The sequence below is a fragment of the Salvelinus fontinalis genome, chromosome 1 (genome assembly GCF_029448725.1).
Source record: "Salvelinus fontinalis isolate EN_2023a chromosome 1, ASM2944872v1, whole genome shotgun sequence".
In the NCBI taxonomy this organism is placed as follows: domain Eukaryota; kingdom Metazoa; phylum Chordata; class Actinopteri; order Salmoniformes; family Salmonidae; genus Salvelinus; species Salvelinus fontinalis.
In genome coordinates, this window is record NC_074665.1 from 98,815,954 (window position 1) to 98,837,923 (window position 21,970).

The following is a 21,970-nucleotide window of genomic DNA, read 5'->3' on the forward strand; positions in this document are numbered from 1 at the left end:
CCATTGTTTGGTGTAGCAGTAATGTTAGACTCCCCATTGTTTGGTGTAGCAGTAATGTTAGAGTCCCCATTGTTTGGTGTAGCAGTAATGTTAGGATCCCCATTGTTTGGTGTAGCAGTAATGTTAGGCTTTATCCCCATTGTTTGGTGTAACAGTAATGTTAGGCTTTGTCCCCATTGTTTGGTGTAGCAGTAATGCTAGGCTTTGTCCCCTTTGTTTGGTATAGCAGTAATGTTAGGCTTTGTCCCCATTGTTTGGTGTAGCAGTAATGTTAGGCTTTGTCCCCATGGTTTGATGTAGCAGTAATGTTAGGCTTTGTCCCCATTGTTTGATGTAGCAGTAATGTTAGGCTTTGTCCCCATTGTTTGGTGTAGCAGTAATGTTAGGATCCCCATTGTTTGGTGTAGCAGTAATGTTGGGCTTTGTCTTCAGCTGCTGAAACTGTGTGAACAAAACTTTTTTAATTTGATTTGATTTATTTGATCATGTAAAAACACAATTCCACCACACACGTAGATGCAGCGTATTTTAAATCATCAAGGATAACAGTTTTTGTTTTCTATTTCCATTGTGGTCCTCTTGTTTTTGCCCGGTAGCCAGGGACTTTGAACCACTTTGCAGAATGTGAATGTGCAGCTATACGTATTGGCTGTGGGTGAGTGGAGGAGGGGGAGAGGAGGAAGTGGAGAGGAGGAGGTGGAAAGGGGTGGATGACAAGCCAACAGAGCTCAAAGGTCACATTTCGAACCAAACCCCAAACACCACGACCACCACCAGTATTCTCATACACCCCCACACAGTGACATCACAGTCTAGAATCCCACCTTACATTTGGGATCCCAACAAGATGGAAATGCATGGCCAGCAGCTACAGTGTGCACCATAGAGGATACAGTCCTGTTAAACACAGGGATAGATACAGAACACATCACCAACACACACACCTACCTATCTAACCTCTCTCTCTCTCCTACCCTCCCTCCTCCTCTCCCTTTCACACACATATATACGTAAACAGTGACATCAGAAAGCACTTTCAAGATTCACACCTTTTATCAAATACTCAACAACCAGAAGAGATGTCTCTTTCTGCACACCCCGCCCTGTGCAACTGGGTCCTGGACGTCCTGGCGGGCCGACCCCAGGTGGTGAAGGTAGGCAACAACACTTACATTATGCTGACCCTCAACACAGGGGCCCCACAAGGGTGCATGCTCAGCCCTCTCCTCTGCTCCCTGTTCACCCACGACTGCGTGGCTTCACACGCCTCCAACTCAATCATCAAGTTTGTAGACGACACTACAGTGGTAGGCTTGACTACCAACAACGACGAGACGGCCTACGGGGAGGAGGTGAGGGCCCTGGCGGAGTGGTGCCAGGAAAATAACCTCACACTCAACGTCAACAAAACAAAGGAGATGATCGTGGACTTCAGGAGACAACAGAGAAAGCACGCCACCATCCACATTGCTGATGGAGAAGGTGGAAAGCTTCAAGTTCCTCGGTGTACACATCACAGACAAGGAGACAGGAGGCTGAAGAAATGTGGCTTGGCCCCTAAGACAGATGTACCATTGAGAGCATCCTATCGGGCTGTATCACCGCCTGGTATGGCAATTGCAGCATCTGCAACCGCAGGGCTCTCCAGAGGGTGGTGTGGTCAGCCCAACACATCACCCGGGTCACACTGCCTGTCCTCTAGGACACCTACAGCACTCTGTGTCACAGGAAAGACAAGAATATCATCAAGGACCTCAGCCACCCGAGCCACGGCCTGTTCACCCCACTACCATCTAGAAGGCAGAGACAGTACAGGTGCATCAAATCTGGGACCGAGAGACTGAGAAACAGCTTCTATCTCCAGGCCATCAGACTGTTAAACAGCCACCACCACTAGCCGGCCACCGCCCAGTACCCTGCCCTGAACTTAGTCACTGTCACTAGCCGGCCACCGCCCAGTACCCTGCCCTGAACTTAGTCACTGTCACTAGCCGTCCACCACCCAGTACCCTGCCCTGAACTTAGTCACTGTCACTAGCCGACTGCCGCTCAGTACCCTGCCCTGAACTTAGTTACTGTCATTAGCTGGCTACCACCCGGTACTCTACCCTGAACTTAGTCACTGTCATTAGCTGGCTACCACCCGGTACTCTACCCTGCACGTTAAGCCGGGTGTACACGACACGACTTTGGCCACGATTTAGCTGTCCCAGACAAGTTTTTGAGATCGGAGACAAAATCCCCCATGTCGCTGCCTTCCTGGGGCGCACGGCTGTCACTGATGATGTAAGCGGGTCAGAGACACAATCTGAGGGGTATGGATCTCGTCTTTGAGCCGTCCCAGACGTCCTGATATTTTCAAACATGTTTGATTTTATCGGCACAAAATCTGGAATGCTCTTGAGGTGTGAGATGTGCAACGACACGTTTTGAGAACGGTGATCAGCAACAGCCAATGAGAGCTCGTCAGAGAAGAAGCCAGTGAGATGATGACGTTGTTTCACATCAACCAGAATATATAGACTAGACCAGGACTAATGACTAATACTGGTATGAATATATAGACTAGACCAGGACTAATGACTACTACTGGTGTGAATATATAGACTAGAGCATGACTAATGACTAATACTGGTATGAATATATAGACTAGACCAGGACTAATGACTACTACTGGTATGAATATATAGACTAGAGCAGGACTAATGACTACTACTATTAGTATGAATATATAGACTAGACCAGGACTAATGACTACTATTGGTATGAATATATAGACTAGAGCAGGACTAATGACTACTATTGGTATGAATATATAGACTAGACCAGGACTAATGGCTACTATTGGTATGAATATATAGACTAGAGCAGGACTAATAACTACTACTGGTATGAATATATAGACTAGAGCAGGACTAATGACTACTACTGGTATGAATATATAGACTAGAGCAGGACTAATGACTAATACTGGTATGAATATATAGACTAGAGCAGGACTAATGACTACTACTGGTATGAATATATAGACTAGAGCAGGACTAATGACTAATACTGGTATGAATATATAGACTAGAGCAGGACTAATGACTACTACTGGTATGAATATATAGACTAGAGCAGGACTAATGACTAATACTAATAGTATGAATATATAGACTAGAGCACGACTAATGACTACTACTGGTATGGATATATAGACTAAAGCAGGACTAATGACTAGTACTGGTATGAATATATAGACTAGAGCAGGACTAATGACTAATACTAGTATGAATATATAGACTAGGGCAGGACTAATGACTAATACTAATAGTATGAATATATAGACTAGAGCAGGACTAATGACTACTACTGGTATGAATATATAGACTAGAGCAGGACTAATGACTACTACTGGTATGAATATATAGACTAGAGCAGGACTAATGACTAATACTAGTATGAATATATAGACTAGGGCAGGACTAATGACTAATACTAATAGTATGAATATATAGACTAGAGCAGGACTAATGACTACTACTGGTATGAATATATAGACTAGAGCACGACTAATGACTACTACTGGTATGGATATATAGACTAGAGCAGGACTAATGGCTACTACTGGTATGAATATATAGACTAGACCAGGACTGATACTTACTACTACTAGTATGAATATATAGACTAGAGCAGGACTAATGACTAATACTAGTATGAATATATAGACTAGAGCAGGACTAATGGCTACTACTGGTATGAATATATAGACTAGAGCAGGACTAATGGCTACTACTGGTATGAATATATAGACTAGACCAGGACTGATACTTACTACTACTAGTATGAATATATAGACTAGAGCAGGACTAATGACTAATACTGGTATGAATATATAGACTAGACCAGGACTGATACTTACTACTACTGGTATGAATATATAGACTAGACCAGGACTGATACTTACTACTACTAGTATGAATATATAGACTAGAGCAGGACTAATGGCTACTACTGGTATGAATATATAGACTAGAGCAGGACTAATGGCTACTACTGGTATGAATATATAGACTAGACCAGGACTGATACTTACTACTACTAGTATGAATATATAGACTAGACCAGGACTAATGACTAATACTGGTATGAATATATAGACTAGAGCAGGACTAATGACTACTACTGGTATGAATATATAGACTAGAGCAGGACTAATGACTAATACTAGTATGAATATATAGACTAGAGCAGGACTAACGACTAATACTGGTATGAATATATAGACTAGAGCAGGACTAATGACTAATACTAGTATGAATATATAGACTAGAGCAGGACTAATGACTACTACTGGTATGAATATATAGACTAGAGCAGGACTAATGACTACTACTACTGGTATGAATATATAGACTAGACCAGGACTAATGACTAATACTGGTATGAGTTTGCACTTGCTTATAACCAAAGCTAAAGTGTAAAATCCTTCCAGCTCTGAATATTTCAATCAACGTTATTCAATTCAACATGTATAGATATTTCAACTCTGGATGGCAGCGTGAATGTCTGACTGAACGTCTATGAGTCTGCTTTGAGCCACAGCTCATCGTAGCTACGTTAACCAAGTGAATAATCATGTAGTGAATGTCTGATTGAACGTTTCTGAGTCTGCTTTGAGCCACAGCTCATCGTAGCCACGTTACAATCTAATCACAACATTGTTTTTCACGAGACAGCGTGGTATCAAGAATCATCACATCCAAGTGAATAATCATGTAGTGTGTGACTTCCTGTCTGTGTCACATCGTTTAGTGTGCCCACCACTACGTTGGCAACAACACAACAAACTACAGGAAAGATGGTAGTTTGAAGTGAGACGCTCAGTAATGTTAGATTAAAGTTATGTAGTGTCCACCCGGTTTTAGAGACTGCTGCCCTATGTACGTAGCTATTGAACACTGGTCACTTAATGTTTACATACTGTTTTACCCACTTCATATGTATATACTGTATTCTAGTCAAGGTTCATCCTATACAACTACTGCTGTACACATTTTCTATTCATATACTGTCCATACTGTCTATACACACCATCATCGTACATATATATTTAAATTCTGGACTCTGACGTTGCTCTTTCTGATATTTCTTAATTCCTTTCTTTTTATTTTGGGGATTATTGTGTATTGTTTTGTATTGTTAGGTATTATTGCACTGTTGGAGCTAGAAACACAAGCATTTAGTTAGATATTATTGCACTGTTGGAACTAGAAACACATGCATTTAGTTAGGTATTATTGCACTGTTGTAGCTAGAAACACAAGCATTTAGTTAGGTATTTAGTTAGGTATTTATGTTGACTTGACCAAATATTTTGATATGGTAGACCATTCCATTCTTGTGGGCCAGGTTAAGGAGTATTGGTGTCTCTGAGGGGTCTTTGGTCTGGTTGGCTAACTACCTCTCTCAAAGAGTGCAGTGTATAAAGTCAGAACATCTGCTGTCTCAGCCACTGCCTGTCACCAAGGGAGTACCCCAACTCTCCATCCTAGGCTCCACGCTCTTCTCAATTTACATCAATAACATAGCTCAAGCAGTAGGAAGCTCTCTCATCCATTTATATGCAGATGATACAGTCTCAGCTGGCTCCACCCCGGATTTTATGTTAAACGCTCTACAACAAAGCTTTCTGAGTGTCCAATTAGCTTTCTCTGCCCTTAACCTTGTTCTGAACACCTCCAAAACAAAGGTCATGTGGTTTGGTTCTCCCACAGGTGTGATTACTACCTCTGAGGGTTTAGAGATTGAGGTAGTCACCTCATACAAGTACTTGGGAGTATGGCTAGACGGTGCACTGTCCTTCTCTCAGCACATATCAAAGCTGCAGTCTAAAGTTAAATCTAGACTTAGTTTCCTCTATCGTAATCGCTCCTCTTTCATCACAGCTGTCAAACTAACCCTGATTCTGATGACCATTTTACCCATGCTAGATTATGGAGACGTAATTTATACATAGGCAGGTAAGGGTGCTCTCGAGCAGCTAGATGTTCTTTACCATTCGGCCGTCAGATTTGCCACCAATGCTCATTTTAGGACACATCACTGCACTCTATATTCCTCTGTAAACTGGTAATCTCTTTATACCTGTCGCAAGACCCACTGGTTGATGCTTATTTATAAAACCCTCTTAGGCCTCACTCCCCCCATCTGAGATATCTACTGCAGCCCTCATCCTCCACATACAACACCCGTTCTGCCAGTCACATTCTGTTAAAGGTCCCCAAAGCACACACATCCCTGGTTCGCTCCTCTTCTCAGTTCACTGCAGCTAGCGACTGGAACGAGCTGCAACAAACACTCAAACTGGACAGTTTTATCTCAATCTCTTCTTTCAAAGACTCAATCATGGACACTCTTACTGACAGTTGTGGCTGCTTCACGTGATGCATTGTTGTCTCTACCTTCTTGCCCTTTGTGCTGTTGTCTGTGCCCAATAATGTTTGTACCATGTTTTGTGGTGCTACCATGTTGTGCTGCCGCCGTGTTGCGTTGCTACCATGTTGTTGTCATGTTGTGTTGCTACCATGCTGTGTTGTCATGTGTTGCTGCCATGCTATGTTGTTGTCTTAGGTCTCTCTTTATATAGCGTTGTGTTGTCTCTCTTGTCGTGATGTGTATTTTGTCCTATATTTATATTTATTTTTTATCCCAGCCCCCATCGCCGCAGGAGTCCTTTTGCCTTTTGGTAGGCCGTCATTGTAAATAAGATTTTTTTCTTAACTGACTTGCCTAGTTATATAAAGGTTCCATTAAAAGATAAGGATTTAGCTAGGTAGTACTAGCATTTAGCATTTAGCTCGGTAGTACTAGCATTTAGCATTTAGCTCGGTAGTACTGCCCTGTTGGAGCTAGGAACACAAACATTATGCTGCACCTGCAATAACATCTGCTAATATGTGTACGTAACCAATAAAATGTTATTTGATTTTGATATTACACGGCACCTGTTAAAACCACACATGACACATCATCATCCGTCTCACTAGGCTGTAGAAGAGCCGTGCTTCTGTCTTTGAGGTCACAGCGTCAGTCCTCTCACAATAGTCAAGCAGACATCATGCACCATACACACACTGTATGGCTCACTTCTGCTTTTACTGTTACAGGAGCACTGTTAAAGGGGAACTACTGTACACACGACCATGGCTCTTCTGCACAACTACTAAAACACTTCTCTGGACAGTATTGTCTTGATTTTGCTTACAGAAAACCAAGTAAAATCGCAGTCTGACATTCAGGAAACCAATAAATAATACAATGATCTATGTTTTTTTCTTAAATAGACCTTGTTTTATAGAAACGTGATGATGGAGATCATTTGACATGAACAATACATCTGCTAAATGTTGATCAAATGTTTTGAATTGGGTAATCTTAGTATGGATTCTGTCAGTCAAATACACCAATGGTTGTTTCATCTAAATTGTGTATTATCTCTCCCAGTTGATAAAACTCCCCCACCTTTGATACTTCAGTATAATTTCCATCAGCCTCAGGGCGACCTCTACTGGCTGAAAGGGAATAATGCAATGGAGCCACATCTTTGATGGAACTGACATCCTCAAGAAAAGACAAAAAGTTAATCACTTCAGTGCAATTTTCTCAAGTACGTTGTACATTTTCAGAACACTAAGGTTAAACATCTAAATAGATTATCAAAATGGCTCGCATTTCAAAACTCCAAGCACATTTTCAATTGACTGAGTACAACAAACAAATTCACAATATCACTTGTTCACTGCACCAAATCACTCTTTCAATTTCAATACATATTCAGTATCCACTTTTCAAAATGCAATATTCATTTTACTTTTGATATGATTTTCTTGTAATTTGCTTATAATACATTTAACTATCACTTAATCAAACTGCTCAAAATGGATTAACTACTGAACCAGGATTATGTATTTATTATATTTAACTAGGCAAGTCAGTTAAGAACAAATTCTTATTTACAATGACGACAAACCAAAAGGCAAAAGGCCTTCTGGGGGGATGGGGGCCTGGGATTAAAAATAAAAAATAAATACAATATAAATATAGGACAAAACACACATAACAACAAGAGAGACAACACTGCATAAAGAGAGACCTAAGACAACAACATAGCAAGGCAGCAACACAGCATGGTAGGAACACAACATGGTAGCACCACAAAACACGGTACAAACATTATTGGGCACAGACAACAGCACAAAGGGCAAGAAGGTAGAGACAACAATACATCATACAAAGCAGCCACCACTGTCAGTAAGAGTGTCCATGGTTGAGTCTTTGAATGAAGAGATGGAGATAAAACTGTCCAGTTTGAGTGTTTGTTGCAGCTCGTTCCAGTCGCTAGCTGCAGTGACCTGAGAAGAGGAGCGAACCAGGGATGTGTGTGCTTTGGGGACCTTTAACAGAATGTGACTGGCAGAACGGGTGTTGTATGTGGAGGATGAGGGCTGCAGTAGAAATCTCAGATGGGGGGAGTGAGGCCTAAATAAGTATCAACCAGTGGGTTTTGCGATGGGTTTACAGAGATGACCAGTTTGCAGAGGAGTATAGAGTGCAGTGATGTGTCCAAAAAGGAGCATTGGTGACAAATCTGATGGCCGAATGGTAAAGAACATCTAGCTGCTCGAGAGCACCCTTACCTGCCGATCTATAAATTATGTCTCCGTAATCTAGCATGGGTAGGACGGTCATCTGAATCAGGGTTAGTTTGGCAGCTGGGGTGAAAGAGGAGCGATTACGATATAGGAAACCAAGTCTAGATTTAACTTTAGCCTGCAGCTTTGATATGTGCTGAGAGAAGGACAGTGTACCGTCTAGCCATACTCCCAAGTACTTGTATGAGGTGACTACCTCAATCTCTAAACCCTCAGAGGTAGTAATCACACCTGTGGGAGAACCAAACCACATGACCTTTGTTTTGGAGGTGTTCAGAACAAGGTTAAGGGTAGAGAAAGCTTGTTGGACACTAAGAAAGCTTTGTTGTAGAGCGTTTAACATAAAATCCGGGGTGGAGCCAGCTGAGACTGTATCATCTGCATATTAATGGATGGGAGTGCCTCGTTAACGTATATAGTTTGATAACTGCTGAACACTGTAACGTTCGATATTTTTACATCATAAATGTATCAATATACATCAATTTATGTTAGAAGTTTTCAAACCAAATCATATATATTCCACACATTATCTGAATGTTGTCAAGTAGAGAAACAGCTGATTCTGTATTAGCTGCCAAGTCACATAGAAAAGGTGATCTTGAACAATGGAATGCACACACCGTGCTAATCCAATGCTACACCAATACATTAACCAACTGCTTTACAATACCCCATCAAAACCCCTTTATCTGATGGTTCTATGTATGTACGTTATAATCTTAATGAAACTGTAAGACTGACATACAACATGCTCACGATCTGCCATCGGATACAAAAAAATATGGTTTGTAAAAAACAATTCTGCGTGTCAAGTTATAGCTAAATACTGACTAAACGATGTTCTCAGGATATTTCACAGACAACTCTTCATGAATGACTCAGGGGTGAAAGATGTGTTCACCTCAAATGAATGCACAATCAAAGGTTCTGAACATAAGACAGGGGGCATTACAAGTGTTCTCAGTTTAGAGTTTTGTACTTACAGTTTTGAAAATATACTACTTTACATCTTAAAAACGCACCGAAGCTATTTAAAAAAAACTGTTATTGACACCAAAATGCTACAGCCAAAGTTAATGTCAGAGAAGTGAAGCTTGCTCAGCTGGATTACAAATACAATATCAGTGCTTTATTAAATAATCCCTCCATGGCTTTGAGTAGGGAGATGGATCAACTGAAGTTGAGGATCCCTGGTGTCTGATACACGCCGTTTGGTGAGAAGAAGACCCTGTGGTGAGGACGAGACTGAGGAGACCATGTCTATCCTTTTGTATTTTGATTGAGTGTTTGCCTGATAAAGTCATGCTAGGAGATGTTAGTTATCCCATGAGACCGTTTGTTCCGAACCCCATACTGTGTTTCAGGTGCCAATGGTTATGGCCACTCATGTTGCAGCAGTGTGTAGGAGGGAGATTCCTAGATGTGAGAAGTGTGCAAGAGGGCATGGGACAAAGGAGTGTGTAATTTCTGAGGAGAAAGTAGTTTGTTGCAATTGTGGGGGGAGACCATTTTGCTGGGGATCAGAAATGTCCTGTGCGAGTGAGACAGGTATTGGCTGCCTTGGCTATGAGACAGGTTAAGGTTTCCAGGGTTCGAGCAGTGCAGAACGTGACATGGGTGATGGGCCATGGGTGAGGGATCATGAGAGGATACCAGTAAGTAGTAGGCCAGGACTGAGTGACCCGGACAGTTGGTGTTTTAGCAAGGTTGGTTTCTTGGTGTTCATTTCTATGATAATTAACTGTAGCCTACTGCACAGATGGAGGAAGTCACAGAAGATAAAAGCAGCAGCAGCAGAAAGGTTATTGGGAGTGAAAGATTTTACGCAGGGCAGGCTCCAGGCATAAGCGACATAAGCTGTCGTATAGGGCTCCCACCATAAATATATACACTGAGTGTACAAAACATTAAGAACACCTCCCTCCCCCTTTTTGCCCTCAGAACAGCCTCAATTTGTTGGTGTCGAAATCTGTAGCCCTGATATCCAGGGGGCCCCCACTGATTTTGTTAGATACTCTCACTCAGATATCATAGCATAAGTCATGGCAAAATGCGTAAAATTGCAGGAAATTAGCTTTAAAACAGCAAAACTTTCTCTCAACGGCAAAATTGGTAGAATTTAAGGAAATTAGCTTTAAAACTGCAAAAAACTTTCTCTGCCCTATTGCAAAATAAGTAAAACTGGATAATTTTTTAATAAAATTGCTACATTTTCTCTCGACCCATTGGCAAAACGTGTAGAATTGTAATAAATTAGCTTTAAAACTAAAAATGTTCTCTCCGCAGTCAAGAGGGGGGCCACTAAAATGTTTTGCCCGCTTGGTGGGGTGGGCCCCCAACCAAATAATGGTCTAATGCCAACAATGAAACAAGGGTTTCATTGCGCCTTGCGCCCTGTGACTTTAATGTAGATGACTTAATGTAGATGACTTAATGTAGATGACAAGGTGTTCACCCATGTGATTGCTAACAGACTGAAAGAGGGCATGACATTATTAATAAGTGATACTCAATCTGACCTATTAGATTACAGACATATGATTGATGATGGTTTTATTTTTTATTTAATTTATTTTTATAAAGCTTTTGATCTGATTGAACACCCATGTATGTTACAAACATTGGAATATGTAGGTTTAGGTGAAAACGGTGTAAAGGTGATTGGAATGTTATATGATGGTAATAATAGTTCAGTATCTCTTCAACATGGAACATCTAAATGATTTGACGTGAAGAGAGGAATTCGTCAAGGATGTCCCAGCTCACCATTACTGTTCATTCTTGCGGCTGAGTTATTAGCTATCCTTATAAATGTTAGTCTGAAGAACAAATCTTACTGCAGAGACTTACTACAAGATTTCACTAGAAGTTCTACAGTCAGAATAAGAACTAGATCATTTTCCTTTATCACCTAAAGCTAAATAACTTGATCTCAAAACAATGAATGACATTTACCCATGTAATGATTTCATAAGACAGAGATTCAACTTTGACTTTAACCATTGTGTGTTTTGTTATTCGGATATTGAAACGGCAGAATAATTGTTTCCCCCATGTCAACCTACTAAAGCCTTTTGGGGTGCATTTCAGTACTAAATCACATAATGATCTATTCATTTCAGTACTAAATCACATAATGATCTATTCATACGCACGTTAACGTTTATCAGTTTGGTTTTCTAATGGAGGACAGGAAAGGTGAATGTACAGTATGTATAACTTCATCATAATTGGGGTTTTTTTAACTACCCCATTTATTGTTTTCTTAAACAAGGTAAAGTGAAATAAACAATCTTTGAAATTGGTTCAATCCAAACCCTTAATCTTTATCTCTGTAATTTGATTCCTGAATAAATTCCTGAATATTTGTACAAGTTTGCTCAGTCTGTTTATTGAAATAAATGTTATTTCTACATGTGAATTATGTCTGTTTGATTTTTAAATGTCTAGGAAAAAAAAACACTTCTCTGGACAGTATTAGTATTGTCTCGATTTTTTTGCATTGTTAACAGCAGTAAAATAGCAGTCTGGCATTCAGAATATCATAAATAATACAATGATCTATATTTTAAAAAATAGACCTCGTTTTATATTTAAAAAAAATTAACGATTGAGATCATTTGACATGGACAATAAATGTGACAAAAGTTGTATTAGTATTGGTTCTGTCAGGCAAATACACCAATGGTGTTGCGTATTTTCGCTCCCAGTTCTCTCAGTTGAAAAAACTGTCCCACCTCATCTTCGATACTTTAGTATTATCTCCATCAGCCTCGGGACGACTTGGAACGGAATAATGCAATGGAGCCAGAGCCCTCTAGGCTCTACTAATCAACGCCGAAAAGATACAACAAAGTTGCTGACTTCAGAGACGTTAAACTTGCCCAGCAAGAATGAAAATACAATATCAAATGCGTTATAAAATACATCCTCTCTGACTTTATGCTTTTAAACCAATTATGTATTGTTTAAAACGTTTTCCGTATCGTCTTATTGATTATTTTGGTCTGGCACACAGGAGTCAGCCATGGAGCTAGATCGGTAGCAATTTGCTAGTTACTACGGGGAAGTGAAGGAAAAACGGTTAAAAACGGTGTAACTTCAGACAATTTGTACGATGGCATCGCAGCCTCCTCCTAAACCGTGGGAAAGGCGGATTCCAGGAGCAGCCATGAGTGCACCAGTTAACTATCGGTAAACAAGTTATTGCTTACTTGACTAACTATGTATGAGTTAGCTAGCTAGCGTTAGCCTCTTATCTAGGCCCAGGCCCTAACTAGGTCGGAGCTTGTTGTTTTGCGTTTGCCTAACGGACAGAACTAGCTAGATTTCTATATTTGACAATAGTTTAGTATTGGACTGTTATTGGATAATAACTCAACCAAAAGTGCCCACCGAGTTCCAATCTAGTTATTGTAACGTTAGTTAGCTAACGTCGTTACCTGTGACTGGCATGTCGTTTGTTTGTTATCTAGCTAACGTTAGCTAATAGACGTAACCCATTGCACTACGTTAAACACACCTAGAGTGCTCAGACTTCTCTTTAACTACGAAACCAAAGGAAACTAGTTGAGGCGTTTTTATTTTTAACATTTTGACAACACGAACACGTGATTGATTTGAATGTTCACTGTTTTATAAGTTATGCCCCTCTTTCCAATCCACCAGGTCAACTGACTTTGCCCCACCAGGTCCCTCCACCTCCGGCCTCTCTGGTCCCGCAGGTCCTCCCGTCTTGACCCGCATGGTGCCCCCTGTCCCCCCTCGCCCTGTCCAGTCCATCCAGCCCTACCGTCCCTCCTACGGCTCCTTCCCTGGCTCCTCACACAACCCCTATGGTAGCTCCAGCCTCTACGGTGGAGCATACAGCCCCTACAGTCCCTACAGTGGTGGCTATGGCATGGGAGGGGGGCTCGGTGGTGGCCTTGGTGGGAGCCTGGGCTACAGCCGCTTCGGCCAAACCGGTGGTGAAGACGTGGCGCCCAGTCGGTTTGTCCAACAGGCAGAGGAGAGCAGCCGTGGCGCCTTCCAGTCCATCGAGAGCATCGTCCAGGCCTTCACCTCGGTCAGTATGATGATGGACGCCACCTTCTCGGCCGTCTACAACAGCTTCCGAGCCGTGCTGGATGTAGCCAACCACCTGACACGGTTACGGATGCACTTTACTAAGGTTCTGTCGGCCTTTGCCCTGGTGCGCACCCTGCGCTACCTGTACCGCCGCATACAGAGGATGCTGGGGCTGAGGCGTGACGGTGAGGTGGAGGACCTGTGGGCAGACAGTGAAGGAGCTGTTCTGGCGACCAGAGGTGCTGGAGCCGCAATGGAAGACCCCAGAGCCGGAGCGGTCAAGTCGTGGCCCATCTTCCTTTTTCTGGCTGTGGTCCTAGGAGGGCCCTATCTCATCTGGAAGCTGCTGAGCTCCGCCCAGGGGCCCGAGGAGAGCGGTGAGGCCCCTTACTGTCTGTGTGTGGGCTCTCCTGTATATCCTTTGTCTCTCTGACTGCCTGTCTGTTAACCACAGTTTCACGACCTCAAACAGATGGGTCAGGGTTAATCTGAACATACACTGCTACTCTGGCTCTGTGTATGCTCATAAGAGAAGTATGCTACATGCATTTTGTTTGTTACGTTAGTCAGCACCTTACCAAAAGGATGTTTTTACATTTTTACTTCATTAATATTCCCTACAAGGACTATATAATTACATTTTGATTGATTAAATCCCTATGCAGTCACCAACTGGGCTAGTGGGGAGGATGACCATGTGGTTGCCAGGGCGGAGTATGACTTCACAGCTGCGTCGGAGGAGGAGCTCTCACTGAATGCTGGAGACATGCTCAACCTGGCTCCTAAAGGTAAGAAACCAGGAGGAGAGGGGGGAATCAAACCCACAACCAGCACCATGCTCTAACCCAGTGTTACTCAACTCCAGGCCTCCAGTACCCCCAACAGTTCACCTTTTAATTAAACAAAAATTGTAGCCCCGGACACCTTATTCAACTTGTTAGCTAGTCATCAAGCCTTCGATGAGTTGAATCAGCTATGTTTGTCTGTATGTCTGTATGTTTGTCTGTATGTTTGTCTGTATGTTTGTCTGTATGTTTGTCTGTATGTTTGTCTGTATGTTTGTCTGTCTGTTTGTCTGTCTGTATGTCTGTTTGTATGTTTGTCTGTATGTTTGTCTGTATGTTTGTCTGTATGTTTGTCTGTATGTTTGTCTGTCTGTTTGTCTGTCTGTTTGTCTGTCTGTATGTTTGTCTGTATGTTTGTCTGTATGTTTGTCCGTAACTTCACATCAACGTAGTTGAGCGGAGACGAGAGTGGGCGGAGTGTACCTCCGACTACATCTAGTCGCTGTCAGTTAATACGAGGAAACGGTCGGTGGTTGTATTAGATTAACATTTTATTATAAAGGTAAGGGTTAAAGAATTTTCATTTTTACAGGTATCAACTGTCAGCGACTCGATGTAGTCGGAAATACAGTCCATACTCTCGTCTCCGCTCAACTCTGTTGATGTGAAGTACATGGTGGAGTTGAGTTTTACTAGGCTAGTTTGCCTGGGACATGTGCTGCTGGGGGTACTGGAGGAGCGGAGTTGTTTTACTAGGCTAGTTTGCCTGGGACATGTGCTGCTGGGGGTACTGGAGGAGCGGAGTTGAGAAACACTGTTCTAAACCAGGAAGCCATTGGAGCCACCAGATTAACCTTGAGATGCCGAAGGAGCCTACTGCCATCTCTCAGGGTTACCCAGTGCTGCAGGCAGGGCTCGCGACTAACTTTTTCCGTCACTGTCCCAAAGTGCAATTTCAACTGAACATAAATCGTCCCAAAATGTAAAATGCTTATTTTTTTATTTGTTGATATGCCAACGTGGATCTAGGTAATTTGCAATGCTTTTTAAAGTCATTGGTGTATTTCTGAGACAAATACAGTCAATATTACATCAACTTAATTAGTTAAACAAAACTTTTTCATCTTAATGAGAACAGACAAACATCCATTATATAATTGTAATGTTTCTAAAACAATACATGTATTACTAGTAAGATGTCATGTGGTGTATTGTTTAATTTCATTTTTTGTGATCTAAGTCTTTTAACCAATGTTCGTTCACCTGTCCCTTTCTTAAGGGTAGGAGGTTAAAGTGCTAATGGGACTTGTCTTGTTTGTGCCTGTGAGATAGAGGGCTGCAGTCCAAACACATTTTACCCCCCCCCCCCCCAGCCCTCGCGCTAGCCACTTCCCTCGGAGGGGAATCCCTGTCGAAACCAGATGCAGTTTGATTGCCATCTTAAGTAGAGGTCCAATTCACACACACGTTACCCCCTCGGCCGTCGATTCAGCTCGAGGGAGCAAGTGAACTACTTTAATCGCTTGTGGGGTTGATATGACCCACAATTCAATGCAAACTGTAGTCATGTGTCAAACTCTGGTGGCCTTGAAGTGTCATTTAGTCAACATAGCTGAGGTACACTTGGATGTGACGATGTAAAATGTCATTCAAAGGCTGAGGGTTTAGGGCTGAGGGTTGTCTACTTTGTGTTTGGACTCCAACCATAGTCTGACTAGTATCCCTAGCAGTTAAAACTCCAACATAGAATAACAACCTAGCTTGAGAACAAAACAATGTCAATAGCCAAGAAAACACAAGGACAAAATCTCACTTCAGTAGACTTTCATTTAGAGTAAATTAAACAAACGTGCCTGTGCACAGCGCTTCTAAAAATGAACCTGTCATTCAGCTCTTCACATGCACGCAACACCCAGACAGGAAGTGTTGCAGCGCGAAGCAGAAATTAACCGGTCATTCAGCTCTTCACATGCGCACAACACCCAGACAGGAAGTGTTGCAGGGCGAAGCAGAAATGTGTTTGGTTCAGGTCAGTAAGATACCATATTGTCTAGAATACCATAGGTGACCCCGTTTCAGGAAACTAGATGTATGCCGCGTGTCACTACTTCACAGGAGAGACGTTTGATCATAAACATAAAAAAATTGAAATGCGTTTTTTTTTTCTTTTTTTTTTCGGAAATGCAGTCTTGAACATGTGAACTTTCATGTGCCTTTTAATAATGAACTTGTATGCCGTCTGTAAATACGAATACAATTGTTAAATTACGCAAGGGAAATGACACAGGACTTCTTATTTAATGAAGGGGTTTGCAGTCTGCCGTGAAGAGTTCATCCATATATACGGATAAGAGTCTAGCTAGATTCAGATATTATACCTTTCTAATTTTGTCAGTTATTTTCATTGCAAGTTAAAGCTTACTGCTAGTTGACGTTAGATGGCTGGCTCGCTAGATAACATTACGTTTATGATCTGTGTGTAGTAATGTTGCAACCAGTCAGGATATTCTCGGTGGTGCAGCTGTAGAACTTTTTGAGGATCCATGCTAAATCTTTTCAGTCTCCTGAGGGGTAATAGGTTTTGTCATGCCCTCTTCATGACTGTCTTGGTGCGCTTGGACCATGTTAGTTTGTTGGTGATGTGGACACTAAAGAACTTGAAACACTTGACCTGCTCCATTACAGCCCTGTCGATGTGAATGGGGGCGTGTTAAGCCCTCTTTTTCCCGTTGTCCATGATCAGCTCCTTAGAGAGAGACTGGCACTACATTACCAGGACTCTGACCTCCTCCCTATAGGCTGTACCGTTGTCCATGATCAGCTCCTTAGAGAGAGACTGGCACTACATTACCAGGACTCTGACCTCCTCCCTATAGGCTGTACCGTTGTCCATGATCAGCTCCTTAGAGAGAGACTGGCACTACATTACCAGGACTCTGACCTCCTCCCTATAGGCTGTACCGTTGTCCATGATCAGCTCCTTAGAGAGAGACTGGCACTACATTACCAGGACTCTGACCTCCTCCCTATAGGCTGTCACATCATTGTCGGTGATCAGGCTGTTGTCTGTTGTCGTCAGCAAACTTGATGGTGTTGGAGTCGTTCTTGGCCATGCAGTCGTGGGTGAACAGGGAGTGCAGGAAGGGACTAAGCACGCACACCTGAGGGGCCCCAGTGTTGAGGAGCAGCATGGCAGATGTGTTGTTGCCTACCTTTACCACCTCAGGGCAGCCTGTCAGGTCCAGGATCCAGTTGCAGAGGGAGGTGTTTAGTCCCAGGATCCTTAGCTTAGTGATGAGCTTTGTGGGCACTATGGTGTTGAACGCTGAGCTGTAGTCAATGAATAGCATTCTCACGTAGGTGTTACTTTTGTCCAGGTGGGAAGGGCAGTGTGGAGTGCAATAGAGACGGCATCATCTGTTGGGGTGGTATGCGAATTGGAGTGGGTCTAGGGTTTCCCGGGATGATGTGTTGATGTGAGCCATGACCAGCCTTTCAAAGCACTTCATGGCTACAGAGGTGAGTGCTATGGGGCGGTGGTCATTTAGGCAGGTTACCATGGCGTACTTGGGCACAGGGACTGGTCTGCTTGCATCATGTAGGCATTATATACTGGGTCAGGGAGAGGTTGAAAATGTCAGTGAAAACACTTTCCAGTTTGTCTGTGCAGACTTTGAGTACACGCCCTTGTAATCCATCTGGCCCCCCGGCCTTGTGAATGTTGACCTGTTTAAAGGTCTTACACACATCGGCTACGGAGAGCCTGATCACACAGTTGTCCGGAACAGCTGGTGCTCTCATACATGCTTCAGTGTTGCTTGCCTCGAAGTGAGCACAAAGGGCATTTAGCCTGTCTGGTAGGCTCGCGTCACTGGGCTACTTGCGGCTGTCCAAAGGCAGTTAAACACAATCCTATTGTTGCACCTTCAGATATTCCCTCTAAGTTTCCACCTTTAGGCTGAATATCCATCTGTCGCTTTATTATGAGGTGCGCGTTTGAGAACGTTGTTCTCCTGTAATAGAATTTTGGAACATTGACATGAGACGAGTGAACACATTGCTGTGCTTGTAATATAAATGTATTCATAGATCAACTTTGAAGCTACATGTGATATGTTTCATCAGCCTCGTCTTTGTGTTTAAACATTTTACTATGGAACCGCTGAATGCATTTTAGATTTTTCTGGCCTATCGTCCCGGTAACTGTCCCAACGTCTGTTTTAAACCGTCCCAGACATAGTTTTTTATCGTTCTTGAGACGACAGGACGCCCTTAATTTCAATCCCTGACTGCAGGATCAGGATCCGGCACCTCAGTTTGGATGCCTACGTTCTGGAACCTACTGGCCAGGTACTTCTCATGGCATGAAACACAATTGTCACTGTTTGCAATGTAAAAAGGATATTAAGAGCGATCAAAGAGAAATCAAGTTGACTCCTCGTTAATTATCCTGCCCCCTGATTTGGCCTGGGCAGGACCATTCTTATAGGGAGGGGGGGGGGGGGGGGGGCGGGCGGGCGCAGTAGTGTGTTAGAGCGCGTCTTACAAGATGTCTACCCTTAACTCCTTCTCTATGGTCCGTAGTAGCAGAGTGTTTGGGATCTGACATGGGGCACGTGGGAGGTTCCCCCAGCCTCACACACAGCTAGTGGTTAGATTGGGTGGTTAGAAACGTCACAGATACAACCCACAGACTCTTAGACCTACTCATCCACACAGAGATATAGGTCCCCCCCACCCCCACACACACATACACATGCATTAACGGTTTTGACAGCCCAAAAGTGTAACACCCCCACACACACGTACGGTGACCATGTTTCACATCAGCCCACGCTTTCTCTCTCTCTTTCTGTGTTCTCTCTCTCTCTCTCTCTCTGTTCTCTCTTCCAATTCAAGGGGCTTTATTGGCATTGGAAACATGTTTACTTTGGCTTAGCAAGTGAAATAGATAATAAACAAAAGTGAAATAAACAATAGAAAATGAACAGTAAACATTATACCCTCTGGGTTCTCTCTCTGTGGGTTCTCTCCATCTAGAGGCTATCCCTCCTACAGTGTCACCATTGTGATGTCACCGCAGGTGGAAATATCAGTGTGTGTAACGCAGACTTGAGAAAGGAGATTGTCAGGGTTCTGACTCGAAAGAGAGGGGGAGAGAGGAGAATTGACGTAGACAGCAGCCTTGGTAAAACCACAATGACGAGAGGGAACAAGGAGGTAGGGTCCACACTTAGAGAAGATTACTAGAGTTGGTTTAATTTTGCAGTAGGCCTAGATCAATTATTTACCAAGACATCTTAAATCGATGGGTTTTCCTGTGCGTATACCGGTAGGATTTATCTGCTGCATTGTTGGTCACTTCATTGTTTTCTCTGGTACCTCTGAGCCCCCTCCTTCTCTCTTGCACTCACTTTTGTTCCGGCACCTTCCGATTTAGAAATGAAGTACTGCGGTTACCACTATATGTTATCAGGGGGAAAGAGTGCTGGAGGCCTTGGGTGGAAGACAGCTAGCACTGTAGCAGGCAGGTCAACAGAACACCATTCAGAATGGGTTACATACTGAATGTGTTCCTGTTAACTAAGTGTGCTAAATGACCATGTTATATCCTCTCTCTCCCCTGTGTGCAGAGCATCAACCCAGGCTGCGTGGGTGGCTGCTGGCCAGTGTAGACGGCCAGACCACAGGCCTCATACCTGCCAACTACGTCAAGGTCCTGGGGAAGAGGAGAGGCAGGAAGCACGCTGAGCTGGAGAGGCTGGCTCAGGTTCAGGCCCAGCCAGGGAACCCACTGGGCACCTCCCTTCAAGCCCTCCAACCTAACCTGGCTACGGGCCCAGTGCCAACTCTAGCCCCAGGCTTGGTTTCAGGCCTAGGCCCAGCTGAAGCCGTCCCAGTAACTATCCCAGAGGAGCTGCTGGAGTGCGTGTATAGGGAAACACCAGCCGGTTACAGCAGCCTGGGCCTGGGTGTAGTGCCTGGGTGTAGCACCACTACAGCTTCAAGCACAGTGCTCACCATACCAGAGAAGATGGACCTGTGATGTCGGAATTTCTTTTCACACACATCCGTTGAGGCTGTACGTGGTTTGTTGAGCTGTTCTGTATAGCTCGGTCCCGTCCAGCAGTGGGGAACCACTTGATCTACATCCAGAAGGTGATTCATGTTCACAATTCAGTGGCTTTGGTTTGCCATTTAATCTGCCTGGAAGCAATTAGTAAGGTTGGTATATGAGGTATTGAGTACCTGGATAAAGGAGAAGTAGTTATGTCAGACATCTGGAATTGAGTGTTTCTAGAACACTATCTTGGTTTGGATGTCTTGTCAGTGGTTATCTAAACCAACCAATACCTATCCTGTAACAGCCTTGTCAGTACGGTTACACTACATTTTAGCCCAATAATGATGCATATTTAAATGTTTTTGATATAGATTTATTTAATTAACAGTGAATGAGTACATTAAGATCAAATTAAGTACGCTAAGAGATGATGCAAATATTTGAGAGAATATTGCATCGTTTGACGTTGACAGGACAAAGCCATAATACTATATTTCTGTAATTCACCGATTTGTTCCACGTGAATGTCGTTGGTTTGATATTAAAAGATAAATTCATGGGAATAGAACGGGCTTGGAACTTCTAACCCTGGCAATTTGACTGGTAAACTCATGGGTACACTCACAATGGCTGCCTGACTGGTATTTTGGAATGTTCTATCAACTCCTGGGTTGCCATGGTAATGTAAAACATTTATTCAAATGATGCTAGCTGATGTGGCTCATGCAACGGAATGTATTGTTTTTGTAATGTCAGTTGACATCACAGGCCCAATTGAAGAGTACAACTTCCTACTTGTACTTCCTGGCTCGGGTCTAGGTTGAAGATGGGAATATTTTAGACCTAGGCATGGGTACACTCAATGTCCACCTATTATGTCAACATTGACTTGGAGACTATTTCTATGGATAAATGACTATCAAGGTTCAGATTTGGTTCCAAGGGAAGGCTTGACTTGGTTTTAAATCGGTGTTAATATGGTTGTAAAATGTTGTTTGAAATTCGGGAATGGTCCAACTATATCTTGAATGTTCTGTAAAATGTCCTAAATATTCAAAGTGGAGTTTTGAACTTGGAAAATAGAACTATCCAATATCAAGATATATTAAATCAAGAAGTTTTGTTGAATGCATCTGTGTAAGAACTGAAATAGCGGTCCTCATCTTGGGGTGTTTCAGTGGTATTTTTAGTCCTCACTCTCCTGAAAAACTGTAAATACAATTATTTTGGAAATAAACATTTTCAAAACCTGAAAAGTGGCCTTTGGCTTTTTCTTATTAAGAAATGAAAAACGTATTATACACATCACATGGCAAAAATACATTACTAACTTAACCTGTTTAGTTTTATAT

The 21,970-nt window shown here is 42.7% G+C and overlaps 1 protein-coding gene across 1 annotated transcript; it reads left to right on the forward strand.

The window, feature by feature from the left end:
• The first annotated feature begins 12,457 nt into the window (after window positions 1-12,457).
• Window positions 12,458-21,874, forward strand: LOC129865095 (peroxisomal membrane protein PEX13-like). Its single transcript, XM_055937582.1, has 4 exons — window positions 12,458-12,896; window positions 13,371-14,146; window positions 14,435-14,557; window positions 20,188-21,874. Exons 1-4 carry the CDS (start codon window positions 12,820-12,822, stop codon window positions 20,598-20,600), a joined length of 1,389 nt encoding a protein of 462 aa, XP_055793557.1. The 5' UTR covers window positions 12,458-12,819; the 3' UTR covers window positions 20,601-21,874.
• The last annotated feature ends 96 nt before the right edge of the window (window positions 21,875-21,970 follow it).

What these genes read in the sequence shown, in the direction of transcription:
- LOC129865095 (XM_055937582.1), top strand. Translation starts at nt 12,820, where the DNA reads ATGGCATCGCAGCCTCCTCCTAAACCGTGGGAAAGGCGGATTCCAGGA. An exon ending in AGTGCACCAGTTAACTATCG is followed by an intron (nt 12,897 to 13,370) that starts GTAAACAAGTTA and finishes CCAATCCACCAG; the next exon opens with GTCAACTGACTTTGCCCCAC. An exon ending in GCTCAACCTGGCTCCTAAAG is followed by an intron (nt 14,558 to 20,187) that starts GTAAGAAACCAG and finishes CCCTGTGTGCAG; the next exon opens with AGCATCAACCCAGGCTGCGT.